Below are 26212 nucleotides of genomic sequence, written 5' to 3'. Positions count from 1 at the left end.
CCATACTCAGAAATTCCTCATATTCTTGCAAATCCATTAACAGATCTAAGGGAGTACCCATAGTCAACACTGTTCGGAATGTAGTAATATGCACCACTGAAGAGCTGAATTGAAGTAGTGAAAACAGCTTACAACAGTAGAATAAAACAAAGAGTTGCAGGTGCTGAAAACCAGAAGCAGAATCAGAAATTGCTGGAGAAACTAAGCAGGTCTGACAGCATCACGGAGAAAAAGCAGAGTCAATATTTTGGGTGCAGTGACCCTTCTTCAAAACTTGTAGTAGCTATGAAAAGGCAGTATATATGCTGAAAGCAGTTCGGTTTAAATGAGTAAGGAATAGGTGGAGTTGGAGTAGGACAGTAAGACGGTTACTTAGATAGAGGGATAGATATTTTAAAACCAGGAAGAAAAGCCACTAATAGGCACCAAATAGGTTGGCTGTGCTGAAAGCATTTGGTGTGATAACAGGGCCAGGAGTGTGTGGTGATGAATAAAGAAAATGGGAGAAGTTCAGGTGGTTAAATTATTGAACTCAACATTGCATTCTGCAGGCTGCATCTATATGTGCTGTTAACAAGTGGCGATTCCCTGCGCGTTGTTTCCGAAACGTTTTTTGCTATAAATTCTGTGGTCCTGCTTCACTACCTACCTGACGGAGGAGCAGTGCTCAGAAAGCTTGTCCTTCCAAATAAAACTGTTGGACCTGGTGTTGTGTGATATTTAACTACGTTGACGAGCAGCACATGTGGCACAATATGCTTTACCAATGCACAGACTGGTAAGGCTATTGCGGTTTAGAAAGGGAGCAGCAGTCTCTAAGCAAGTCGTCCATCACACCGAGCTGTTGATATTGGCTTTCTCGGTATGGACTGACAGTGATTCTCTTGGAAAATATGGAGAAGCATAGCCATTGAAAAAAAGGTGCCAAGGTGGGGATTGTGGAAAAAAATAAATTGGTTCATACTTAATTTTAATTTTAAAAAGGAACTGAATTTACACACGAACTTAGATAAGTGAAATCTTAATTTTAAGATGAGGTATAAATGACACATCAGGATTACACTACTCTGTCAAAATATCTTCACGCATTTCTCCAATTGTATAAAATATCAGTACTGAAGTGAGAGGAAACAATCAGTAATTCCAGGGAACACGGTTTAAGATCGATCGCCTCGAAGCAAAAGAAAGCCATTTTACAAAAGTTTCCCTGTTCATTAAATTGACCGGAGTCAAACTCCGGCTTCAGCCGAAGCTTCCATCGTCTTGAAATTTTACTTTTTTAAAATTAATCTGAATCAGTTGCTTTACTTTCCTTTACACCTCTTTTAAATGCCTGTTCGACCATTTTGTTTGCTGTTGGGAGTCTGGGTTTTGTTTTCCTTTCCCTTTCCTTGTTTACTCAGGCAGTAGCGATATCATTCCGCTAGTGTGGGGAGAGAGCCTCCCCTCTCACTCTCTCACACACGGAGTAGTTAGTGAGCAAACAGCGGCGGGCGCATAGCAAACAGTACCGCCTGAAAAGTTGCTCCAGACCGCCGTCCTGGCAGCGCTGACAAAGCTTCCTGCATCTGGACGAACAGCAGCAGTGACCTCCCTGCTCCGAATCCGCCTGAGGTCAGAAACAACTTCCCAAGTTTCAGCGGGAAATGTTTTTTTCTGAACACTTTTCTGTATGTTGTTGTCTTTTCTTCCCCCGCTTCACTCCTCCTCCTCGAATCTCCCTCCCTTCACTCCTCCTCCTCGCCCTCCCCCTCATTTTCCTCTCTTTGGTCGGGACGGAAGAAAAGGATCGTGTGAACAGCGAACAGATCCAAAGATATTGTGTGTTATGAAAAAGTATTCGTTGGAGCATTAAAGGGGCCTGTGTCTCCCATGTTTGTTTGTCAGAAGGAAATCACAGTAACACGAGAAAATTGAGTTTTCTCATTTTCATGATGTAAAGTAGATTTGGTTTAGTCCAAATAAAAGGAACCAAGTTTTTTTTAATTGCAATCCATTTTGGAAAGGGTGGTGTAAGGTTAAAGAAGCGAAATCGGCGGACGAAAACTTGTCAAAATTATATGCTGGGAGGTAAAAATGGGGGATTACAATATGCCCCCAAACCCAAAACACAGCGCGATCGTGGAGAGGTTGAGACAACGGATTGAGCTATGTCGCCGGCACCATGCAGTCTGCCAGGTCCGCTACGAGCAGAACCAGCCGCAGCGCATCGAACAAGAGCGCAGGGACAAACTCGTACTACACCAGAAGTACCTGGAAACACGCAGCAAGAAGACCCCCAAAGCCAAACAACAGCACCAACAACAGCCCGAAAACAACCGGGCTCCCAAAAACTGCGACAGTGAACTGTCTCCAGGACCTAATGCAGCCAGTGAACCCAGAAACCTCACCCTCATTGCTGTAAGTTTGCTTCCTTGAAATCTCGCTCTCTTTAAAACCAAAGCTTCAAACGTTGATCTATTTGGAATGTCCTTCATTGGAGTTTTGTTTTCTTTTGTTTCAATGAATTAGACTCGCATAAGCAAATTACTTTCTAAATTTTAACTGTTTTTAAAAAATGTTGTAAAGCTGTACTTTTCATTTTTCACGCACGCTTATTGATAGACTTCACCGAAAACGGTTTGAATGAAATTGCGAAGAACAAATAGTTTGTTTTAAAAGAGATATACGTTGCAATACAAAGGCGGTCCCAAGTAAACATGGCCCTGTGCCATATTATTGCAACCATACTTCTTTAACTTATTTAAAGTACCATAAGTGTTATCAAACAGCCCCAGTCTGCTAGTTCCCTTGCCTTCTTGTAAAGTATTAAACTGTGATCTGTGTGGATGGTTTACTCTTAGTGTATCCTTTTTGAAAGCCTATTTTGAATTGAATGGCCCTTGCATCCCACTGGAAGAAACTGTTGATCACACATAGAACAGTACAGCATAGTACAGGCCCTTTGGCCCACAATGCTGTGCTGAGCATTTATCTTAATCTAAGATCAACCTAACCTACACACCCCTCAATTTACTGCCATCCATGTGTTTGTCCAGCAGCTGCTTAAATGTCCGTAGTGTCTACTAGCACCGTTGGCACTGCAATCCATGTGCCCACCACTCTCTGTGGAAAGAACCTACCTCTGACATCTCCTCTATACCTTCCTCCAATTACCTTTACATTGTGACCCTTCATGACAACCATTTCTGCCCTGGGGAAAAGTCTCTGGCTATCTACTCTATCTATGCCTCTCAGTACCTTGTACATCTCTATCAAGTCACCTCTCTTCTTTCTTCTCTCCAGTATGAAAAGCTATAGCTCACTCAACATCTCCGCATAAGACAAGCCCTCCAATCCAGGCAGCATCCTGGTAAATCTCCTCTAATGCATCTACATCCTATAATGAGGCGACCAGAACTGGACACAATATTCCAAGTGTGGTCTAACTTGGAATACACCTTCTTAACGACCCTGTCAACTTGGGTGGCAACTTTGAGGGATCTATGCACATGGACCCAAGATCCCACTTTCCTCCACACTGTCAAGAATCCTGTCTTTAACTCTGTATTCAGCATTCAAATTCGACCTTCCAAAATGAATCACTTTGTATTTATCCAGGTTGAACTCCACTTGCAATTTCTCAGCCCAGCTCTGCATCTGTCAATGTCATTTTGTAGCATGCAACAGCCCTCGACACTATCTATAATACCACCGACCTTTGTATCATTGGCAAACTTACTAACCCACTCTTCCACTTCTTCATCCAAGTCATTTATAAAAGCTGCAAAGCGCAGAGGCCCAAGAACAGATCCCTGTGGGACAGCACTTGCTTCTGACCCCAGGCAGAATATTTTCCATCCACTACCACTTGCTGTCTTCTATCAGCCAGCCATTTCTGTATCCAGATAGCTGAATTTCCCTTATCCCATACCTTCTAAATTTCTGAATGAGCCAAGAGTGGGAAACCTTACCAAATGCCTCATTGAAATCCATATACACCACATCCACAGCTCGACCTTCATCAACTTGTCATGTCCTCAAAGCACTCAGTAAAGGTTGTGAGGCATGATCTGCCCCTCATAAAGCCATGCTGGCTCTCTTTAATCAATCCTATTAGAATCCTTTCTGGTATCTTGCTTACCACAGGTTTAAGACTGACTGACTGGTCTGTAATCCCCAGGGATTTCTCTATTCCCTTTCTTGAACAGATGAACAACATTTACCTACCTCCAATCAGCTGGTACTACTCCCATGGAGAGTGAGGATGCAGAGATCATTGCCAGACATGCAGCAATCTCATTCCTTGCTTCCCATAGTAATCTTGGATATATCTGGTCCAGCCCGGGGACTTATCTATCTTGATACTTCCCAGATTTTCCAGCACATCCACTTCTTAATATCAATCTGTTCAAGCCTGTTAACCTGGTCCACGGTGTTCTCACTATCAACAAGATCCCTCTCTCTCGTGAATACTGAAGCAAAAAGACTCATTTAGGGCCTCCCCTACCTCTTCAGACTCCAGGCACAAGTTCCCTCCACTATCCCTGATTGGCCTACCCTCTCCCCGATCATTCTCTTATTCTTCACGTATGTGCAGAACACCTTCGGGTTTTCCCTAATCCATCCTGCCAAGGGTTTTACTTGCCCCCTCCTAGCTCTCCTCCATCTATTTTTGAGTTCTTTCCTAGCTAGGCTGTAATCCTCTAAAGCTGTGCCAGATCCTTGATTCCTCAACCTTAAGTAAGCTTCCTTCTTCCTTTTTATGAGAAGCTCCTTTGCTATTGTCATCCAAGGCTCCTTCACCTTACCATTCCTTGCCTGTCTCATTGTGACAAAGTTATCCAACACTAGCAACAAGTGCTCCTTAAACTGCCTCCACATTTCTGTTGTGCTTTTCCTGTTGAATGATTATTTCCAATTTATAGTCCACAGCTTCTGTCGAATGCAGTATAATTTCCCCTCCCCCGGTTAAACACCTTCCCATACAGGCAATCATAGAATCCCTACAGTGTGGAAACAAGCCATTAGGCCCAATAAGTCCACACCAACTCTCCAAAGAGTAACCCACCCAGATTCTGTACACTACATTTACCACGAATGCATCTAACCAACACATTCCTGAACAATATAGGCAGTTTAGCATGGTAAATTCAGCTAACCTGCATATCTTTGGATTGTGGGAGGAAACCGAAGCACCTGGAGGAAACCCATACAGACACAGGGCGAATGCGCAAACTCCACGCAGATAGTCAACCAAGGCTGGAATCGAACCTGGGTCCCTGGCACTGTGGGGCTATAGTACTAACCACTGAGCGACCGTGCCATACTGGCTGCTCATATACCTCTCCATGGGTCTGGTAAGGTTGAGGCAGTTCTGGTCACTGTCACCAAAATGTTCTACCACTGAGAGATCTGACACCTGGTCTGGCTTGTTGCTGAGCACCAAATTCAATATGGCCTCCCCCCTTCCCCACTGCCCCCACCCCAGTTCGCCTGTCTACATACTGAGTCAGGAACCCCTCCTGTAATCCACAAATTGAACTTGCTGACTCAAAACGTGTGAATAGGCCAGTAAATTTCATTTGCTTATACTAATGGTGGTAAATATTAGGATAAGACATTCTTTGATTGAAGCAAGTTTGGTGTTGCTTTTTAATCCCATTTTAAAAAAGTTACACAATTAGTTCATCAAATACATAATTATCAGACTTTAAACTGATATGTATTGCTTCTTTAATGTAAAAGGGTATTTGAACTCTACTCGCAAGTGGTTTGCAACTTACTTATAACTTACTGTTCGTGTTTATATGGACAAAAGACAAGTTTCATAGTCCACTGAGATTTTTGTGAATGTTCAATATATCACCAGGACTAAAACCTGTTGATATTGGTAGATAAACTTTCAGCTTTTTGAGGTACAGTTTTGTGACAAAGATATTTCAGCATTGAACGTTTACTTCTTTATTTTCTCCTTTATTCCCTCCTTCTGAAAATGGAGGTTGCTAAATGGGGCATGTTTCCAGAGGTGGCAGTTGTCCCCTATATATTACCCAAGTATATACTTAAGTTTTGATGATGAGTGTCAGCAGGTATCTAGCAGGCAAGAGCATTAATCTGTGTCTTCAATGTGTTCTTTTCTGATGCCCAAATGTTTCTTTACAACAGGGCTTGCTGTGCAGTGAACAGGAATAACAGGAATTATTGATGCATTTGAAAATGTTTTTGTACTTTGGTTAAAACCAGCTTGGTGAATCATTTCAGAGACCCCTCCATATCACCCAGTTACTCATTGAAAAAATCTGAGATATTCGGTGTTGTGTTTATACATGACATATACAATATTTATACAAATAGTTACAAGCTGTAATTCACTCAACCAATTGTGATGACATCTCAAACTGTGAATTTGAAGCATTTAGCAGATTATGAACTTCATTGAGATTGAGTTACAGCCTTGCGCTCAATGCCAGGTTATTTGTTTTTATTTCATTACTGATTACAATCACTTTTCCAAAAAATTAAGCTTATTGATACCATTTTTCATGAACAGTTTTACAGGTTTTAAATTCATAAAACAGGAACACACTTTTAAAATAAACATAAGCAGAAGGAAACAAAGGGACTATGTATTTCTGTAGGTTTATATAATGTTAACAGATGCCTTATTGAGAACATGAGTTCAGTACTGTATAAGAAAAATTATACTGACGTGAAAATGTTTTAGTGCTGTAACAATACAGCAATGTGATATCTTAACTGATTGTTTTAAACTGCTGTCACCACTTACCACCACGTGTGGTGGAACTGCAGGATTTTAGTCAAGCATTCCATTGCTTAAAACACACTTTCTTCCAAACATACATGGGAAAACAAAACGATGCAATTTTACTTCAAACAATTTTTCATTGCTTGAGTGATTTAAAATGTGAGAAATTACTATTCAGTATTAAATTTGTTTGAAGTTCTAATGACACAAAATACATTTCATTTACCACATATTAAATATGTACAATAAATACTAACATACATACTTATTGTTGGTTAGCTTAAGTATTGGTAAAAAGAGGTTGAAGACTCTGGAATGATGGCAGTACCTAGTTCCAAAATCTCAAGTACAGTGTGGAAAAATAAAGAATAAATTTAAATGTTCAGCATTACAGTCCTTCTTTAGTCATGAGTCTGTAGAAGTTCCACATTGGGCTTTCCCCATGAGGACTTGCATTCCACAATGAGGGCTTGATTTATTCTCCATACTGGGCTCGTTCTTTCAACTGTTGAATCCTGCTCTGGGCTCACCCAGTGCCACACTCCAGACCCGAATGCCATCGCCTCCATGACCGAGCTGTCTCCAGAAGGGAAATAAAAGAAAACAAACTTTAAAAGCTGAAAAAAAGGCAAAAAGTACACCAGTAGAAGAAGAGAAAAGAAAAATGGAAAGAGTGTAAGAGCCCCGGGCTCAGAGCTTGGATGCTGCCTACCTCATTGCTGCTGTCTTGCTATTTACAGGAATAATGCATGAGTATATGATATTACAGCAGGTATAGGCAAATGAGTCTCACAAACCTAATAACAGCAATCATCAAAACTTTCAATTAGTTCAGCATCTACAGCCTTTTGAGGTGAACATTGTCCCAGATTTCCACTGATCTTTACTTGGATAGTATTTGCTGATTTTACCCCAAAATGGTTCATTTCCAATTTTAAGGTTATGCTCCCTTGTTTTGGATTCAGTGTGATAAAATAATTTCTCTGTAGTTGCCATTTGGATTCTTTTTCCATCTTACAGACCTTGATCATTCAAAATCTTCTAAATTCAAGGAAATACAAATCAAACTTGTGCAACTTGTACTCATCATTGAGGTCTTTAAGTTTTGTGAATATGCTGGGTAAAAAAGTAATTAAGTTATGATAAATTTAATCATATTCAACTGTAATACTGTATGATTCCAACAAACAATCATTTGAACATATTGTGACATCATGTGTATAACAGATTTGATTTTGAATACTTTGGAAGAATTTTAAATCATGCCAACATGAATTGTTAATAAGTTCATAATGAATATATTTGATGAGCAGTATTTGCTTTATTGCATGAAAATTTTAAGAAAATAAATAATTTGTACTATGTAGCATTTTCAGGCTGTTCCTGAATTTAAAACACTTCAAATTAAGTCTATAAAGTTAGAAGTCATTAAGTTTATGTAAAGAAATGGCATCCATTTGCAAACTGTAGATATGAAATTGGGAACAGGAAATATAAGCAAGTGTAAGCCATTGGGCCCCTTGAGCCTGCTTTGCCAAATTATGGCTAATACCTACCTCAACATAATTTTCCCACATTATCCCCATATTCATTAACACTTTTAGTTACTATAAGTCAAATGATCTCTGTCTTTGACTCTAGCTCCTGATTTTCATAACCTTCAAGAGTAGAAAATTCTGAAGATTCACAACCCTCTGGGTGAGCAAATTCCTAATCATTTTAACTCTAAAGGGCATACCTCTTGTTCTCAAGACTCTCTTTCATGGTTCTAGATCCGCATAAGCGATTGTAAATATCTTCCTTTCATCTACCCTGTTGAGCCCTGTAAGAATGTTGTATGCTTTAATGTGGTCACCCCTCATTCTTGTAACTCTATGAATACAGGACCAATCTCCAGGATCACTCCTGCTGGAACAATCCCTCCATCTCAGGTATTAGTCTCATGAATTTTATTTGCACTCCCTCGATGGCAGTCATATCCTTCTTTAGATCAGGAGAGTAAAAATGCACACAATATTCTAGGTGCAGTCTCACCAGAACTCTCTCAAACTTCATGCAAGACTTCTTTACTTCTTCGTTCAAATCCTGTTGTTGTAAATCTGTAAAATTATTTTTGGCATTGGACAAGTATTCATCAGGACAACTCTGTCAAACAATGGCATGAGATTTTTAAGTTTATGTCAACAGGACAGGCAAGCTGGGGATTTTGCTCAACAAAGACACCTTGGAGTGCAGGTGCATAGTTCATTGAAAATAGAGTTGCCGGTAGATAGGGTCGTGAAGAAGGCATTTGGTATGCTTTACTTTATTGGTCAGAGCATTGAGTATGGGAGTTGGGAGGTCATGTTGCAGCTGTACAGGACATTGGTTAGGCCACTTTTGGAATATTGCATGCAATTCTGGTCTCCTTCCTATCGGAAGGATGTTATGAAACTTGAAAGGGTTCAGAAAAGATTTACAAGGGTGTTGCCAGGGTTGGAGGATGAGCTATAGGGGAGAGGCTTAATAGGTTGAGGCTATTATCCCTGGAGCAACAGAGGCTGAGGGGTGACCTTTATTGAGGTTTATAAAATCATGAGGGGATAAATGGACAAGGTCTTTGTTGCTGCTGTGGGGTAGAGGGCATGGGTTTAGGGTGAGATGAAGGAGATATAAAAGGGGCCTAAGATGTAACATTTTCACGCAGAGGGTAGTGCACGTATGGAATGAGCTGACAGATGAGGTGTTAGAGGCTGGTATACTTACAGCATTTAAAAGGCATCTGGATGGGAATGTGAATAGGAAGGGTTTAGAAGGATATGGACCAAGTGCTGGCAAATTGGACTAGGTCTGGCCAGCATGGATGAGTTGGACCGAAGGGTCTGTTTCTCTGCTATACATCTCTATGACTTAGTGAGTTTTGAGAAGATTTGTAGCTCAGGTTGAGATTTTGGATGTAGGTTTGCTCACTGAGCTAAAGGTTCATTTCCAGATGTTTCGTTACCTTACTAGGTAACATCTTCAGTGCACCTCAGGTGAAGCAATGCTGAAAATTCCTGCGTTCTATTTATATGTTTGGGTTTCTTTGGGTTGGTGATGTCATTTCCTGTTGTGATGTTATTTCCTGTGGTGAAGTCACCTCCTGTTCCTTTTCTCAGGGGGTGGTAGATGGGGTCTAACTTGATGTGTTTGTTCATAGAGTTTCAGTTGGAATGCCATGTTTCTAGGAATTTTCGTGCATGTCTCTGTTTGGCTTGTCCTAGAATGGATATATTGTCCCAGTCGAAGTGGTATCCTTCCTCATCCATATGTGAGGATACTAGTGAGAGAGAGTCATGTCTTTTTGTAGCTAGTTGGTGTCCATGTATCCTGGTGGCTAGTTTTCTGCCTGTTTGTCCAATGTCGTGTTTGTTACAGTTCTTGCATGGTATTTTGTAAATGACGTTAGTTTTGCTCATTGTCTGTCTTGGGTCTTTCAAGTTCATTAGCTGCTGTTTTAGTGTGTTGGTGGGTTTGTGGGCTACCATGATGCCAAGGGGTCTGAGTAGTCTGGCAGTCATTTCTGAGATGTCTTTGCTGTGGGGGAGAGTGGCTAGGGTTTCTGGATGTGTTTTGTCTGCTTGTTTGGGTTTGTTGCTGAGAAATTGGTGGACTATGTTCATTGGGTACCATTCTTTTTGAATACACGATATAGGTGATTTTCCCCTGCTCTGCGTAGTTCCTCTGTGCTGCAGTGTGTTGGCTCATTGAAATAATGTTCTGATGCGTGGTATTCCAACCGGAACTCTACCAACAAACACATCGAATTAGACTCCATCTACCACCCCCTGAGAAAAGGAACAGGAAGTGACTGCACCACAGGAAATAACATAGAACATAGAACAATACAGCACAGATCAGGCCCTTCGGCCCACGATGTTGTGCCGAACATTTGTCATAGCTTAAGCACCTATCCATGTATCTATCCAATTGCCGCTTAAAGGTCACCAATGATTCTGACTCTGCCACTCCCACAGACAGCGCATTCCATGCCCCCACCACTCTCTGGGTAAAAAACATCACCACCGGAAATGATATCACCAACCCAAAGAAACCCAAACATATAAATAGAAAGCAGGAATTTTCAGCCTTGCTTCGCCTGAGGTCCACTGAAGATGTTACTCAGTAAGGTAACAAAACGTTCAGCTCATTGAGCAAACCTCCATCCAAAATATCTATGACTCTATAATCGCTGTTCAGTGTCTCTTTGGAAAGACAACACTGGGAGAAGCATTGCACTATTTCAGGACATCCCTGCTGTAGGCACGTAACATAATGTGTGCTTGATGCTGACAATGAGCATCAGAAACTAAAACTCGATGCTTTAACAGAAACAACTCTTGCATCAATGAAAATAAAAATTACACAAGTAATTTGATACCCTGTTATTTAGCTTGACTGATATTTTAAAACACTGTCCAATTAGTTAATTGATGTACAGTATAAATAATGTGAATACGTTAACTGATTCATTCATGTTTATTTTAAATTGCGTTTTGAAATTGAGGTTTGAAAATCTGGTGAGAGATGTGTAATTAACACCATCAGTAAAATCTTTTCCCGTGATCTGCAATTTTATAACTTGAATGACCTAATCTGTTCCTGGCCAGTTCTAAATTATTTTTAATAAATTTGTTTGGAGGGTGGTACATGTATGGAATGAGCTGCCAGAGTAAGTGGTGGAGGCTGGTACAATTGCAACATTTAAGAGGCATTTGGATGGGTATATGAATAGGAAGGGTTTGGAGGGATATGGGCCGGGTGCTGGCAAGTGGGACTAGATTGGGTTGGGATATCTCGTCGGCATGGACGGGTTGGACCGAAGGGTCTGTTTTCATGCTGTACATCTCTATGACTCTATGTGACATAGATCCGAGGCAGGTGTGAGTCCATATCTTCTCACCCATATGTAGGGCCCCTATCACTCCACCACAAGACCCTTTTCCAGTTTCTTCTGGGAATTATTTCAACATAAGTTGGTAATTTGGATAATATTTTGACTTTCAAGTCATTAATTTGATTTATTATTATCATATGTACCGAGATAGAATGAAAAGTATTGTTTTGCATGCTAAATGAACAAATCATATCTTACATAACTGCATCAGGGTAATAGAATATTACTTATGTACCTTTGTGATTGCTACGTAAATTTGATTAATTTCAGAAGGGCAACTGTAAAAAAACTCCATGACATGACAATCAGAACTGTAAATTTAACACCCTTGTTGACTCAGTTTTGAAATATACGTAGCTAAACCATACTACTAATAGTCCTACCTAATCTCGAGGTTTGTAATAACATCTCTAAATGGATTGATTAGAAAAATATCTACAAGTGTCTCTAGAATAGCTGGACCAAGCTGGAGTGGTAGCGTGATCTATACAGGTGGCTTCAGCATCTTTGGACCAGGATGGCATGTTCCGTGATCTATGCTGGAACCTGCCTGTGTCTGCATTTTGGCTGGGTTCAGGATAAGACTTTCTTGGGATACTTCTGAGAGTTAGTCTGTAGCACTTATTGTATAGGTTGCTGCGTGAAGATAGTTACTAGCTGTGAGATTGTCCTTTATCATGAACTTTTGAAGATGAAAGGAAATGTTAGGGGAGTGTGAATTCAGAAACAATGGTATTTTTATTTCAATATTTTTGACTACCTCACCAATACTTTTCAGCAATAATGATTAAGTTTTAGAAGTTGAATTGTTTGTGTAAAGTATTGTGGCTTGGCCCAGCTAAGTGCAGGTTATCTAGCTACACATAAATTTTATAATTTTGAAAAAGACGATAACAGTAATTGTGATATTTGTTCTCTTAATAACATTTGTGACCATGTCAAATATCTATTTTCTTGCCATTGGACATTTTGTTCTTTTTTATTGCATATACATGCTAAGCAGCGAGATCAACAATATTGAAAGTCTTGTGAGTATTCTTTAATAGTTTTCTAGTAATACTTCATCATGCTAAGTTAGTAGGTAACAAAGTAATGTTTAAAACAGTTACTAATTCTTCATTGCAGGTCAAGTAGCTTTGACCACCTTCAATTGAATTGATAGCTTTGAAGTTGTGGTGAGATGCCATGATTGTGGGGATGTTCGCTGAGCTGGGAACTGGGAACAACCTTGGTAACTGGCACATAAACTACAAATCTTTACGTAAACCTTGTGGTGAGAACTAAACACCAGTCAGTTTATTTTTGATCTTTATGCATATATTCAACTAATGAGAGATAAGTGAGTTTCAACCAGAGGAAGATCTTCAGAGGCTTCTTTCCAACAAAGGTATACTTTGGGTAAGAGAGTACACCCTTTAATCCTTTGTATTCATTGATAATCACTTCGTCATCTTCAAATAAGGAGGTTTAAACCATTTTTCATCCTTCTCCAATTGTGTTCCATTATAATATGCCGGACACAGAAAGAAAATCTCTTTTAATGCCAAAGACCGTAGATAAATTTTAAATATTAATAAGTTGTTATCTTCAGTGACTCCTCTTTCAGTTGCCCTTTTGACCAAACTCCTTCCCAACATTCAACTGTCTTGCTTCCTTCCTGTCTCTTGCATTAGAGCAACAAGATTCATCAATAATTTTTTAACAATGGCTTTTTTTTGCCTCAACTTGCTAACATTCCCTTTTTTTCTACTCCATATCCCTCATTATCTCCATCCTGCAAGGTCAGAGGTTTTACATTATAGATATGTATTGGGTGAATTTATTGTTGATTTGTGTTGTTAATGTAATTCATATAATGATGGAATGGTTAACTTTGTAAAGGTCTCAGTATTACATAGCAGCTGGTGGAATCTGCTACCGTATTCTGCAGAATGGAATGAATGTGACAACAATTTATCATCCCTTGTTTTTCAAGTTTGGAAATGATCAAATCTTATGCAGTTATAGAATCATAAAGCTGTCAAGCAGATATCCTAAATTAGAATTCCTGTAAACCTGTAAATCTGTAAATCCCTGTAGAGGTCCTGTAAATCAATTTTTTTAGATGAGAATCAGTCTGACCATTGTGGCACAGACAGCCTCACACAGGGTAGCTCACACCTTCAATACATTATCTGGGCCGACATGACACCAATTGTTAAATTTCACTTGAGAATGTAACTTGGTGCTGTGAGGCAGCAGTGCTAACCATCGAGCCACCATGCCACCAATTAATTAATCGAGTCCCATTTGCCAGAATCTGGCACATAGTCCTCTAAACCATTCCTATTCATATATCAATCCAGATGCCTTTTAAATGTTGCAATTGTACTAGTTTCCTCCAATTTCTCTTGCTGCTCATTCCATTCATGCACTACCCTCTATGAAAATAGTTGTCCCTTAGATCCATTTTAAATTTTTCCCCTCTCACCTTAAACCTATCTCCCAATGTTGGGAGAGTATTGGACTCTCCAAATCCAAGGAAAAGACCTTGTCTATTCACCCTACCCATTCCCCTTTATAAGGTTTCCCCCATAGCCTTTGAGAGAAAACAGCCCTAGCTTATTCAGCCTGTCCCTATACCTCAAACCCTCCATTCCCTGGCAACATTCTTATAGATCTTTTCTGAAACCGTTCAAGTTTCACAACATCCTTCCTATGGCAGGGATACCAGAACTGCATGCAGTATTCCAAAAGTGGCCTAACTAATGTTCTGTACAGCTGCAACATGACCTCCCAACTCCTATACTCAATGTGCGTTCTATAACTTGCTCATTCCACCTCTCTGTTAATGGATTATTATTACCTAGTTGCAGAATTCTGGAAATAAGAACACAAAAGCATAAACTCAGGAGCAGAAGGTCATTCAGCCCATTGAGTCGACTCCACTCTCAAAAAGATCATGGGTGACCTGATGATCCTCAACTCAATTGGAGTAAGTCATTTGAGTCACGCCAAAATTCAGTCATTAAGGCTCTGTTTCAATACTCTTTCCCCATACCCTTTGACATCTCTAAAAATCTATATTTTTTCATAAAACTGCAGTGACCTGGCCTCCATAGCCTTCTGTGGGAGAGAATTACCCAGGTTCATCACCCTCTGAGTGAAGAAAGCTCTCCTCGTCTCAGCATAAAAATGGTGTATCCCATATCTTGAGACTGTGATCTCATGTTATGGAAGCACAAACACCAACCACCTCCCCACGTGCTCTCGATCACCCCCACCACCAACTCCAACCCCACCTCCCAACCTCCCAGCTAAATAAAATGTCATCCCTGCATCTAGTCTATCCAGCCCTGTTGGAATTTTCTACATTTCAGTCAAATTCCCTCTTATTTGGCTAATCTCCAGTGAATATCTTGAATATAGTTTTTGAGTACATTTACTAAACGGAAGTACAGATTCACGACTTAGGTCAGGAACTTTTCAAACATGATCTAATTTCCTAATTTTATTATTTACAAAATATCTCAAAGACCTGTGTCATTTTGCACAAAAATATAATAACCTTCAGGAAGCATTTTGTTCAAAAGTGATCTCATCCAGTCTGCCAGCTGCAGGAAGTATGAACAACCTGGGAATTGTTTCTTCTACACATTGACTTAAATTTGAGAACCGGAATACAATGAAATTACATTTTTCCAAATGTGTTTTTTTTAATTATTAATTCATGGGATAAGGCAATCGCTGGCTAGGCTACTGCCCATCCCTAATTGTCCAGAGGGCAGTTAAGAATCAATCTGTTCAGTCAGGAGTCACAGGTAGGCCAGCACAATTAGCTATGGATGACAGTTTCTTTCCCAAAAGGGCATGAGTGAACCAGATATCCTGACAATTAGCAATAGTTTCATGGTCCTCATTAGATTCTTAACTCCAGATTAAAAAAAAATTGAATTTGATTTCCACCATTTGCACTGGCAGAATTTGAACCTAGGTTCCCAAAACATTATTTGGGTCTCTGGATTATCAGCCCCAATTTTAAACATCCCCTGTTCTTTTAACACGAATGTGTGTCTGTATGTACATACAAATGTTGGTACTGTCATCTGATTCTCTTGTATCCTTTTAATATGTTGTTGTAGCCATATATCTCTACTGTGCTTCTCTTAGCTTGCTTAAATTTTAACCCCACTCTCCTTATTTAAGTATGTGTTCTTAGGCTTTACATTGCTGAACCTCCTGTGATATTCACAGAAACTTTTATAATTTTTAGCTTCTTTTCATTTTCAAATGTGGTACATTAATAAACGGAAGTGTTCCCCTCCGTGCATGCGCACATACACCTCCCCCGACCCCACACATCACACTTTCTGACATTTATGCAGCTGTTACGCAACAGGTCATGACATTTATCTTGTCTCTTGTACATCTCCAGATGCTGTACACATGCATTAAATTATTCAGAGACATAGTTGATGCCATGTGGCATGGCATTTAATGACTGTCAGGATTATTGTAAGCAATGAATTGTATAACACTTTATCCTATTGCCTTGTTCACCTGTTAACATCTTTCAATTAGACAGTCTACTAATGAAATGTATTCTCATCATTAAAAACATCTGTAGCTTGGTAGCTGTCGACATTGGATAATCATCACAAAACTGTTACCAGGTAGACAACTACCCTGAGGCCCTGGTTTTTGAATTTGTTTGTGTCCACAAGTATGGTTCACATTTTTTGTGCTGCAAAGTCTCAGGCATAGATCAGTATGGTCTAAAAGCTGCTTTGATATTATGCTTTGTGGAATTTTGAAACTTAATGCTTCATCATCTTTTCAAACAAATGGATAAATAAAATTAGCGCTTGAGTATGCTAATGATACGCGGTGACAAATGGATAACCAAATAATTGCCTGAGCAGCTGAGCAATTTGAGAGAACTTCTTTGTAGAATCCAAGAATCCGTACAGTGTGGAAGCAGGCCATTCGGCCCATAGAGTCCACACTGACCCTCTTAAAAAGCATTCTTCCCAGGCCTACCCCTTACCCTGTCCTGGTAACCCTGCATTTCTCTTGGCTACTTTATTTCGCCTGCATATCACTGGATGACATGTTGTTGATATTCTATTGTTATAGATTAGTGCAAAACTATAAACACATTATACTTCAGCAATTTCATATGTTATATTCTATTACAGATACCTCTGTACAGAGGACAATGAAAAAAAGTGATCATTATGCTCGGGTGTGAACGATTTATTTACCTTTTCTCTTTTGAAACTGTTGTTTAGAGATATCTGTGTCACCTTTCTCTTCCTATCCTCTGCCTGCTACCCATTGGCAGGAATTCAACTTAACATGTAGATTCATGGGTGCTGGTGACCTTCTGACATTTTACTTATCATCTTTCAGAAACAATGTTGACAATCAGTGTAGTTGTATGATAATCCTCTTTGGGAGGATATTATTGCAGACCCTAATCCTCTTTTCAGCCAGTAACTACAGTTCCAGCAAATGTTTCAAACTGTATTCAGTCAGAGTGCTGGTGAATTCCTTTTCTTCCCATTCCACAACACCATGGAAACTGCAGACACCCTGCAGACATCTCCTGCATGTTGTACATTTTCCCCGATTTTTCTTTTGACTCTCCTACTCCTAAAGGTGCGGCTGTGCAAGGATATATTTCATGGTTACAATAATGCTTCAGTACCTTACCTAAATAGTCACTTCTCATTGAGGACTTTAATTACTGAGGGTCAGCAGGGCATCCTGGCTAAGGCTGATTGTGGTTGATCTAAGTACACAGATACACTTTCCAGTAACTGCCAATGGATAGGAATTAGGCACCCAAAATCATTCTTCAAATGAAGCAACTGGGCTTAATTGCAGCAACGCAACTTGTGATCTGGCTATGGTCAGCTAACTCAGGAACTTGGGACCCATGTTCCTGCATGACTTAGTACTATCGCAGATCGAACTGTCATTGCTACTTTGAACAAGGATCTGACTTAAAGCTAATTGGCTAATGGATGTATAGTTATGTTGGGCGGTGTTTGTCCTGAACCAATCTTTTATGTTTTGAATAATGACATTTTAGGATGTAAGTTTTGCTAGCTGAGCTGGAAGGTTCATTTTCAGACCATGCTAGGTAACATCATCAGTGAGCATCCGGTGAAGCACTGGTGGTATGACCCACTTTTATTTATGTGTTTAGGTTTCCTTGGGTTGGTGATGTCATTTCCCATGGCAATGTCATTTCCTGTGGTGATATCATTTCCTGTTCTTTTTCTTGGGGTGGTAAATGGGGTCCAAGTCAATGTGTTTGTTGATAGAGTTCCAGTTGGAGTGACATGCTTCTAGGAATTCTCGCGCTTGTCTTTGTTTGGCTTGTCCTAGGATGAATGTTGCTCCAGTCAAAGTGGTGTCCTTCCTCAGCTGTACGTAAAGATAGTGAGTGGGGGTCATGTCTTTTTGTGGCTGGTTGATGTTCATGAATCCTGGTGGCTAGCTTTCTGTCTGTTTGTCCAATGTACTGTTTGTTACAGTTCTTGCAAGGTATTTTGTAAATGACATTAGTTTTTCTTGTTGTCTATATAGGATCTTGCAAGTTCATTAGCTGCTTTTTTTAGTGTATTGGTGGGTTTGTGGGCTACCATGATGCCAAAAGTAAAAGTAGTTTGGCAGTCATTTCCAAGATGTCTTTGATATAGGGGAGAGTTGCTAAGGTTTCTGGACATGTTTTGTCTGCTTGTTTGGGTTTGTTGCTGAGAAATCGGTGAACTGTATTTATTGGGTGCCTGTTCTTTTTGAATACATTGTATAGGTGATTTTCCTCTGCTCTTCAGTGTGAGGTGGCTCAATGAAGTAATATTCTGATGCAGCTGTGTTTCTGGGTTTTGGGATGATTGCTTCTGCAGTTCAGTATTTGGTCCATAGGTGTTGTTTTGCTGGAGACGCTGGTTTGAAGTTCTCAATTGGCTGTTCTCTGTACTGTAACATCTAGAGATGGCAGTTTGTTGTTGTTGTTTCCCCCCACCTTTAGTGAATTTTATGCCAGTAAGGGTATTATTGATGGTCGCGCGTGTCTGTTTCATTAAGTGACGACAAAGGTGTCATTCACTTGGCGGACCCAAAATTTGGGTTGGATGTTGGCAGAGCTGTTTGTTCGAGTCTCTCCATTACTGTCTCTGCCACTACTATCTTTGCATGTGTTGAAAAATGTGATGCTGGAAAAACACAGCAGGCTAGCCAGCATCCGAGGAGCAGGAGAATCAACGTTTTGGGCATAAGCCCTTCTTCAGGAATGAAGCTGGTGTGCCAGGCAGTCGGAGATAAAAGGTAGGGGGAAGGGGATTTGGGGGAGGGGCGCTGGGAATACGATAAGTGGAAGGAGGTGAGGGTGAGGTTGATAGGCCGGAGTGGGGGTGGGGGCGGAGAGATTAGATTAGATTACAGTGTGGAAACAGGCCCTTCGGCCCAACAAGTCCACACCGACCCGCCGAAGCGAAACCCACCCATACCCCTACATTTACCCCTTACCTAGCACTACGGGCAATTTAGTATGGCCAATTCACCTGACCCTGCACATCTTTGTGATGTGGGAGGAAACCGGAGCACCCGGAGGAAACCCACGCAGACACGGGGAGAACGTGCAAACTCCACACAGTCAGTCGCCTGAGGCGGGAATTGAACCCGGGTCTCTGGCGCTGTGAGGCAGCAGTGCTAACCACTGTGCCACCGTGCCGCCCAGCAATCTTCTTCCCGACCTCTCCACCCCCACCCCCACTCCGGCCTATCACCCTCACCCTCACCTCCTTTCACTTATCGTATTCCCAGCGCCCCTCCCCCAAATCCTCTTTCCCCCTACCTTTTATCTCAGACCACCTGGCACACCAGCTTCATTCCTGAAAGAGGGGCTTATGCCCAAAACGTTGATACTCCTGCTCCTCGGATGCTGGCTAGCCTGCTGTGTTTTTCCAGCATCACATTTTTCAACACATGCAAAGATAGTAATGGCAGAGACACTAATGGAGAGACTCAAACAAACAGCTCTGACAGACACGTGCTGCAACCGACAGGGTACCCTTCGTTGTTCAGTACTTCCCAGGAGCTGAAGGTGTCATAGAGTCATAGAGGTACACAGCAGGGAAACAGACCTTTTAGTCCAACTTGTCCATGCCAACCATATATCCTAACCTAATCTAGTTTCATTGGCCAGCACTTGGCGCATATCCCTCTAAACCCTTCCTATTCAGATACCCAACCAGATGCCTTTTAAATGCTGTAATTGTGCCAGCTTCCACCATTTCCTGTCCCAGTTGATTCCATACATGCATGAAAAAGTTGCCTCTTACGTCCCCTTAATAGCTTTGCCCTCTCACCTTACACCTATGCCTGTAGTTCTGGACTCCCCCACACCAAGGAAAAGACTTTGTCTATTTATCCTATCCATATCCCTCATGGTTTTATAAACCACCATAATGTCACCTCTCAGCCTCCGATGCTCCAAGGAAAGTAGCTCCAGCCTATTCAGCCTTTCCCTGTAGTTGAAATCTTCCAATCTTGGCAACGATAGTAGTCATGATTTGGAGTTGCCGGTGTTGGACTGGGGTGTACAAAGTTAAAAATCACACAACACCAGGTTATAGTCCAACAGGTTTAATTGGAAGCACACTAATTTTCACAGCGACGCTCCTTCATCAGGTGATAGTGGAGGGCTCGATCGTAACACAGAATTTATACCAAAAATTTACAGTGTGATGTAACTGAAATTATACATTGAAAAATTGGTTGTCTGTTAAGCCTTTCATCTGTTAGAATACAGTGATAGTTTCACTTCTTTCATGTGTAAATCACAAAACCTTTGACAACCAGTTCTTCATTCAGACACACGGAACAGCCATGGGGACCAAATTTGCACCCCAATATGCCAACATTTTTATGCACAGGTTCGAACAAGACTTCTTCTCTATGCAGGATCTCCAACCAACATTGTACACCAGGTACATTGACGACATTTCTTCCTCTGGACCCATGGTGAGCAGTCACTGATAAAACTACACAGTGACATCAACAAGTTTCATCCCACCATCAAACTCACCATGGACTACTCTCGACTATCTGTCTCATTCTTGGACACATGCGTCTCCATCAAGGATGGACACCTCAGCACCACACTCTACCGCAAACCCACAGACAACCTCACAATGCTACACTTCTCCAGCTTCCACCCAAAACACATTAAAACAGCCATTGCCTATGGACAAGCCCTACGCATATACACCGGATCTGCTCAGATGAGGAGGAACGTGACGGACACCTGGAAGTACTCAAGGATGCCCTCACAAGAACGGGGTACGATGCTCAACTCATCGACCGCCAGTTCCGACGTGCCACAGCAAGGAACCGTAATGACCTCCTCAGGAGACAGACACGTGCTGCAACCGACAGGGTACCCTTCGTTGTTCAGTACTTCCCAGGAGCTGAAAAATTATGCCATGTTCTTCGTGACCTGCAACACATTATCAGTGAGGATGAGCACCTCACCAAGACCTACCCACCCCTCCACTACTTGCCTTTAAACAACCGCTAAACCTCAAACAGATCATTGTTCGTAGCAAACGGCCCGGTTCTCAGGACAACTCCATACAACCCTGTCACGGTGGACGCTGCAAGACGTGTCAGAGTCTGGACATAGATACCACTATTACGCGTGGGGACACCTCCCACCTTGTACATGGCAGGTACTCATGTGACTCAGCCAATGTTGTCTATCTTATACTTTGCAGGCAGGGATGCCCGGAGGCATGGTACATTGGGGAAACCGAGCAAAGGCTACGACAACGGATGAATGGGCACCGCACAACAATTAACAGACAGGAGTGTTCCCTCCCAGTTGGGGAACACTTCAGTGGTCCAGGACATTCAGCCTCGGACCTTTGGGTGACCATCCTCCAAGGCGGACTTCGGGACAGGCAGCAGAGAAAGGTGGCCGAGCAGAGGCTGATAGCTAAGTTCGGTACCCATAGGGAGGGCCTCAACCGGGACCTTGGGTTCATGTCACATTACAGGTGATCACCATTGTACTACACACACACACACAGATATTCCTACACACACACAATCTCACATACACATGGACACAGGTACACACAGATGCGCACACAGACACCCACACACACCCTTATAGACATACACACTCCCACACTCACACATGCACCCCTTCACAGACTTAAAACACTGCACTCACTACACACACACACACTTTTTCTCAGACTCACAACCCCCACCCCAGACACACACACACAGACAGACAAAGACCCACATGCACACGTATATTTTGGGGGGTGAATTTGTACTTGCAGAGTTACATTGCACTTTGCTCAAAAACTGCATGAATTTATGTAAAACTCTGTTATCTCACTTTTTAGATTAGAATCAATCTAAACATCAGGTCATAGACAGAGAACACAGGGGGCCAACACCTCCAACATATTGTCTAGTTATCACCATTGTTAACAGCTAACCCGGGAATGCAACTTTAAAAAAAAGTTTTGTGATTTACACATGAAAGAAGTGAAACTATCACTGTATTCTGACAGATGAAAGGCTTAACAGACAATCAATTTTTCAATGTATAATTTCAGTTACATCACACTGTAAATTTTTGCTATATATTCTGTGTGTTACGATCGAGCCCTCCACTATCACCTGATGAAGGAGTGTTGCTCCGAAAGCTAGTATGCTTCCAATTAAATCTGTTGGACTCTAACCTGGTGTTGTGTGATTTTTAATCTTGGCAACATTCTTGTAAATCTTTTCTGAACCCTTTCAAGTTTCACCGCATCCTTCGGATAGGAAGAAGACCAGAGCTGTATGCAGTATTCCAAAAGATGCCGAACCAACGTCCTGTACAGCTGCAACATGACCTTCCAATTCCTATACTCAACATTCTGACCAATAAAGGAAAGCATACCAAATGCCTCCTTCACTATCCTATCTACCTGCGACTCTATTTTCAAGGAAGCATCTTACCATAAAATGTATAAGTCCTGCTCTGATTTGCTTTTCCAAAATGCAGCAACTCACATTTATCTAAATTAGATTCCGTCTTCCACTCCTCAGCCCATTGGCCCATCTGATCAAGATCTCGTTGTACTCTGAAGTAACCTTCTTCACTGTACACTACACCAAATTTCGTGTCATCTGCATACTTACGAACCATACCTCCTATGTTCACATCCAAATCATTTATATAAATGATGAAAAGTAGTGGACCCAGCATCACCGGTCACAGGCCTCCAGTCTGAAAAGCAACCCTCCACTACCATGATCGAGCCAATTCTGTATCCAAATGGCTAGTTCTATGAGATCAAACCTTGTTAACCAGTCTCCCATGGGGAACCTTGTTGAACACCTTACTGAAGTCTATATAGATGGTCCATAAAGTCCACCGCTCTGCCTTCATCAATCATCTTTGTAATCACGTTCATGAGACATGATTTCCCACATTCAAAGCCATGCTGACTATCCCTAATTAATCCTAGCCTTTCCAAATACATGTAAATCCTATCCTTCAGGATTCCAACCAATAACTTGACCACCACTGGTGGCAGGCTCGCCATCTATACGTCCTTGGCTTATCCTTATCACCTTTCTTAAGTAGTGGCACCATGTTAGCCAACCTCCAGTCTTTCGTGACTTCACCCGTGACTAATTATGATACAAGTATCTCAGCAATCACGTCCCTAGCTTCCCACAGAGTTGTAGGGTACACCTGATCAGGTTAGAACATAGAACATAGAAGAATACAGCGCAGTACAGGCCCTTTGGCCCTCGATGTTGCGCCGATCCAAGCCCACCTAACCTATACTAACCCACTATCCTCCATATACCTATCCAATGCCCGCTTAAATGCCCATAAAGAGGGAGAGTCCACCACTGCTACTGGCAGGGCATTCCATGAACTTACGACTCGCTGAGTGAAGAACCTACCCCTAACTTCAGTCCTATATCTACCCCCCCTTAATTTAAAGCTATGCCCCCTTGTAATACCCGACTCCATACGCGGGAAAAGGTTCACACTGTCAACCCTATCTAACCCCCTCATCATCTTGTACACCTCAATCAAGTCACCCCTAAACCTTCTTTTCTCTAATGAAAACAGCCCCAAGTGTCTCAGTCTTTCCTCATACGATCTTCCTTCCATACCAGGCAACATTCTGGTAAACCTCCTCTGCACCCGTTCCAGTGCCTCCACATCCTTCCTATAGTATGGCGACCAAAACTGCACACAATATTCCAGATGCGGCCGCACCAGAGTCTTATACAACTGCATCATGACCTCAGGACTCCGGAACTCAATTCCTCTACCAATAAAAGCCAGTACGCCATATGCCTTCCTCACCGCACTATTTACCTGGGTGGCAACTTTCAGAGATCTGTGTACATGGACACCAAGATCCCTCTGCTCATCCACACTACCAATTATCCGACCATTAGCCCAGTACCCCATCTTTTTGTTATTCTTCCCAAAGTGAATCACCTCACACTTAGCTACATTGAATTCCATTTGCCACCTTTCTGCCCAGCTCTGCAGCTTCTCTATATCCTGCTGTAACCTGCCACATCCTTCCTCACTGTCAACAACTCCTCCGACTTTCATATCATCCGCAAACTTGCTCACCCAACCTTCTAACCCCTCTTCCAGGTCATTTATAAAAATGACAAACAGCAATGGTCCCAAAACAGATCCTTGCGGAACACCGCTAGTAACTGCACTCCAAGATGAACCTTTACCATCAACTACTACCCTCTGTCTTCTTCCATCCAGCCAATTCCTAATCCAAACCTCCAACTCACCCTCAATGCCATACCTCCGTATTTTTTGAAGTAGCCTACCATGGGGAACCTTATCAAACGCCTTACTAAAATCCATATATACCACATCTACCGCTTTCCCCTCATCAACCTCCTTCGTCACCTTTTCAAAGAATTCAATAAGGTTTGTGAGGCACGACCTGCCCTTCACAAAACCATGCTGACTATCCTTGATCACATTATTCCTATCCAGATGTTCATAAATCCTATCCCTTAGAGAGAATTGTAAGACTTTGCCCACAACAGAAGTGAGACTCACCGGCCTATAGTTACTAGGGTTATCCCTACTCCCCTTTTTAAACAAGGGAACCACATTTGCTATCCTCCAGTCTTCTGGCACTACTCCTGTAGACAAAGAGGACATAAAAATCAAGGTTCTGAGGATTTATCTACTCTTATGCGTCTCAAGACACCAAGCACCTCCTCCTCTACAATATGGACATTTTTCAAGATATCACCATCTATTTCCCCACATTCTATATCTTCCATGTCCTTCTCCACAATAAACACTGATGCAAAATACTCGTTTAATATCTGCCGCATCTCCTGCGGCTCCACACATAGGCTGCCATGCTAATCGTTGAGGGGCGCTATTCTCTCTCTTGTTGCCCTCTTGTCCTTAACGTATTTGTAAAAACCTTTTGGATTCACTTAACCCTATTTGCCAAAGAAATCTCATGTCACCTTTTTGCGCTCCTGAGTTCCCTCTTAAGTATATTCCTACTGCCTTTATACTCTTCTAAGGATTCATTCGGTCTCTCCTCTCTAGACCTGATATATGCTTCCTTTGTTTTCTTAACCAAAACCTCAACTTCTCTAGTCATCCAACATTTTTTACACCTCCCAGCCTTTCCTTTCACCCTAACAGGCATATACTGTCTCTGGACTCTCATTATCTCACTTTTGAAGGCTTCCCATTTTCCAGCCATCCCTTTACCTGCAAACATCTGCTCCCAATCAGTTTTTGAAAGTTCTTGCCTAATACCGTCAAAATTATCTTTCCTCTGATTTAGAACTTCAACTTTGAGATCTGGTCATCCTTTTCCATCGCTGCTTTAAAACTAATACAATTATGGGCACTGGTCACAAAGTGCTCCCTCACTGACACCTAAGTCACCTGGCGTGCCTTATTTCTCAAGAGTAGTCAAGTTTTGCACCATCTCTAGTAGCACATCTACATACTGAATCAGAACATGTTCTTGTAAACACTTAACAAATTTTTCTCCATCTAAATCGTTAACACTATGGCAGTCCCATATTTGGAAAGTTAAAATCCCCTACCATAACCACCCTATTATTCTTACAGATCACTGAAATCTCCTTACTATTTGTTTCTCAATTTCCCGCTGACTATTAGGGGGTCTATAATACAATGCCAATACGGTGATCATCCCTTTCTTATTTCTCAGTTCCATCAAAATACCTTCTCTGGATGTATTCCCAGGAATATCACTCTAAGTACAGCAGTAATGCTATCCTTTATCAAAAACACAATTCCCCTTCCTCTCTTGCCCCCCATTCAATCCTGCCTGTTGCATCCTGGCAAATTAAGCTGCCAGATCTATCCATCCGTGAGCCACGTTTCTGTAATTGCTATGAAATCCCAGTCCCATGTTCCTAACTATGCCTTGAATTCATCTGCCTTCCCTGTTAGGCATCTTGCATTGAAGTAAATGCAGTTTAATTTATCA

General features: G+C 41.5%; 1 protein-coding gene across 7 annotated transcripts in view; it reads left to right on the top strand.

The window, feature by feature from the left end:
• Positions 1 to 1471: 1471 nt before the first annotated feature.
• maml2 (mastermind like transcriptional coactivator 2) overlaps positions 1472 to 26212 on the top strand; it is a 434176-nt gene continuing 409435 nt past the window's right edge. For 2 of the 7 annotated variants that reach the window (XM_087988002.1, XM_043691467.2), the window contains exon 1: positions 1554 to 2400. In XM_087988002.1, coding sequence (XP_087844128.1) covers positions 2077 to 2400 — 324 coding nt within the window. In that variant the 5' untranslated portion in view covers positions 1554 to 2076. Of the gene's footprint in view, positions 2401 to 26212 lie in introns of all 7 variants that reach the window. The other 5 variants (XM_087988005.1, XM_087988003.1, XM_087988004.1 and 2 more) reach the window with 4 other exon arrangements.

The sequence above is a fragment of the Chiloscyllium plagiosum genome, unplaced genomic scaffold (assembly GCF_037043375.1).
Source record: "Chiloscyllium plagiosum isolate Xiang-an unplaced genomic scaffold, Cpla_swu_hap1 HiC_scaffold_6, whole genome shotgun sequence".
In the NCBI taxonomy this organism is placed as follows: Eukaryota; Metazoa; Chordata; class Chondrichthyes; order Orectolobiformes; family Hemiscylliidae; genus Chiloscyllium; species Chiloscyllium plagiosum.
This window is presented reverse-complemented; position numbering and strand designations above follow the sequence as displayed.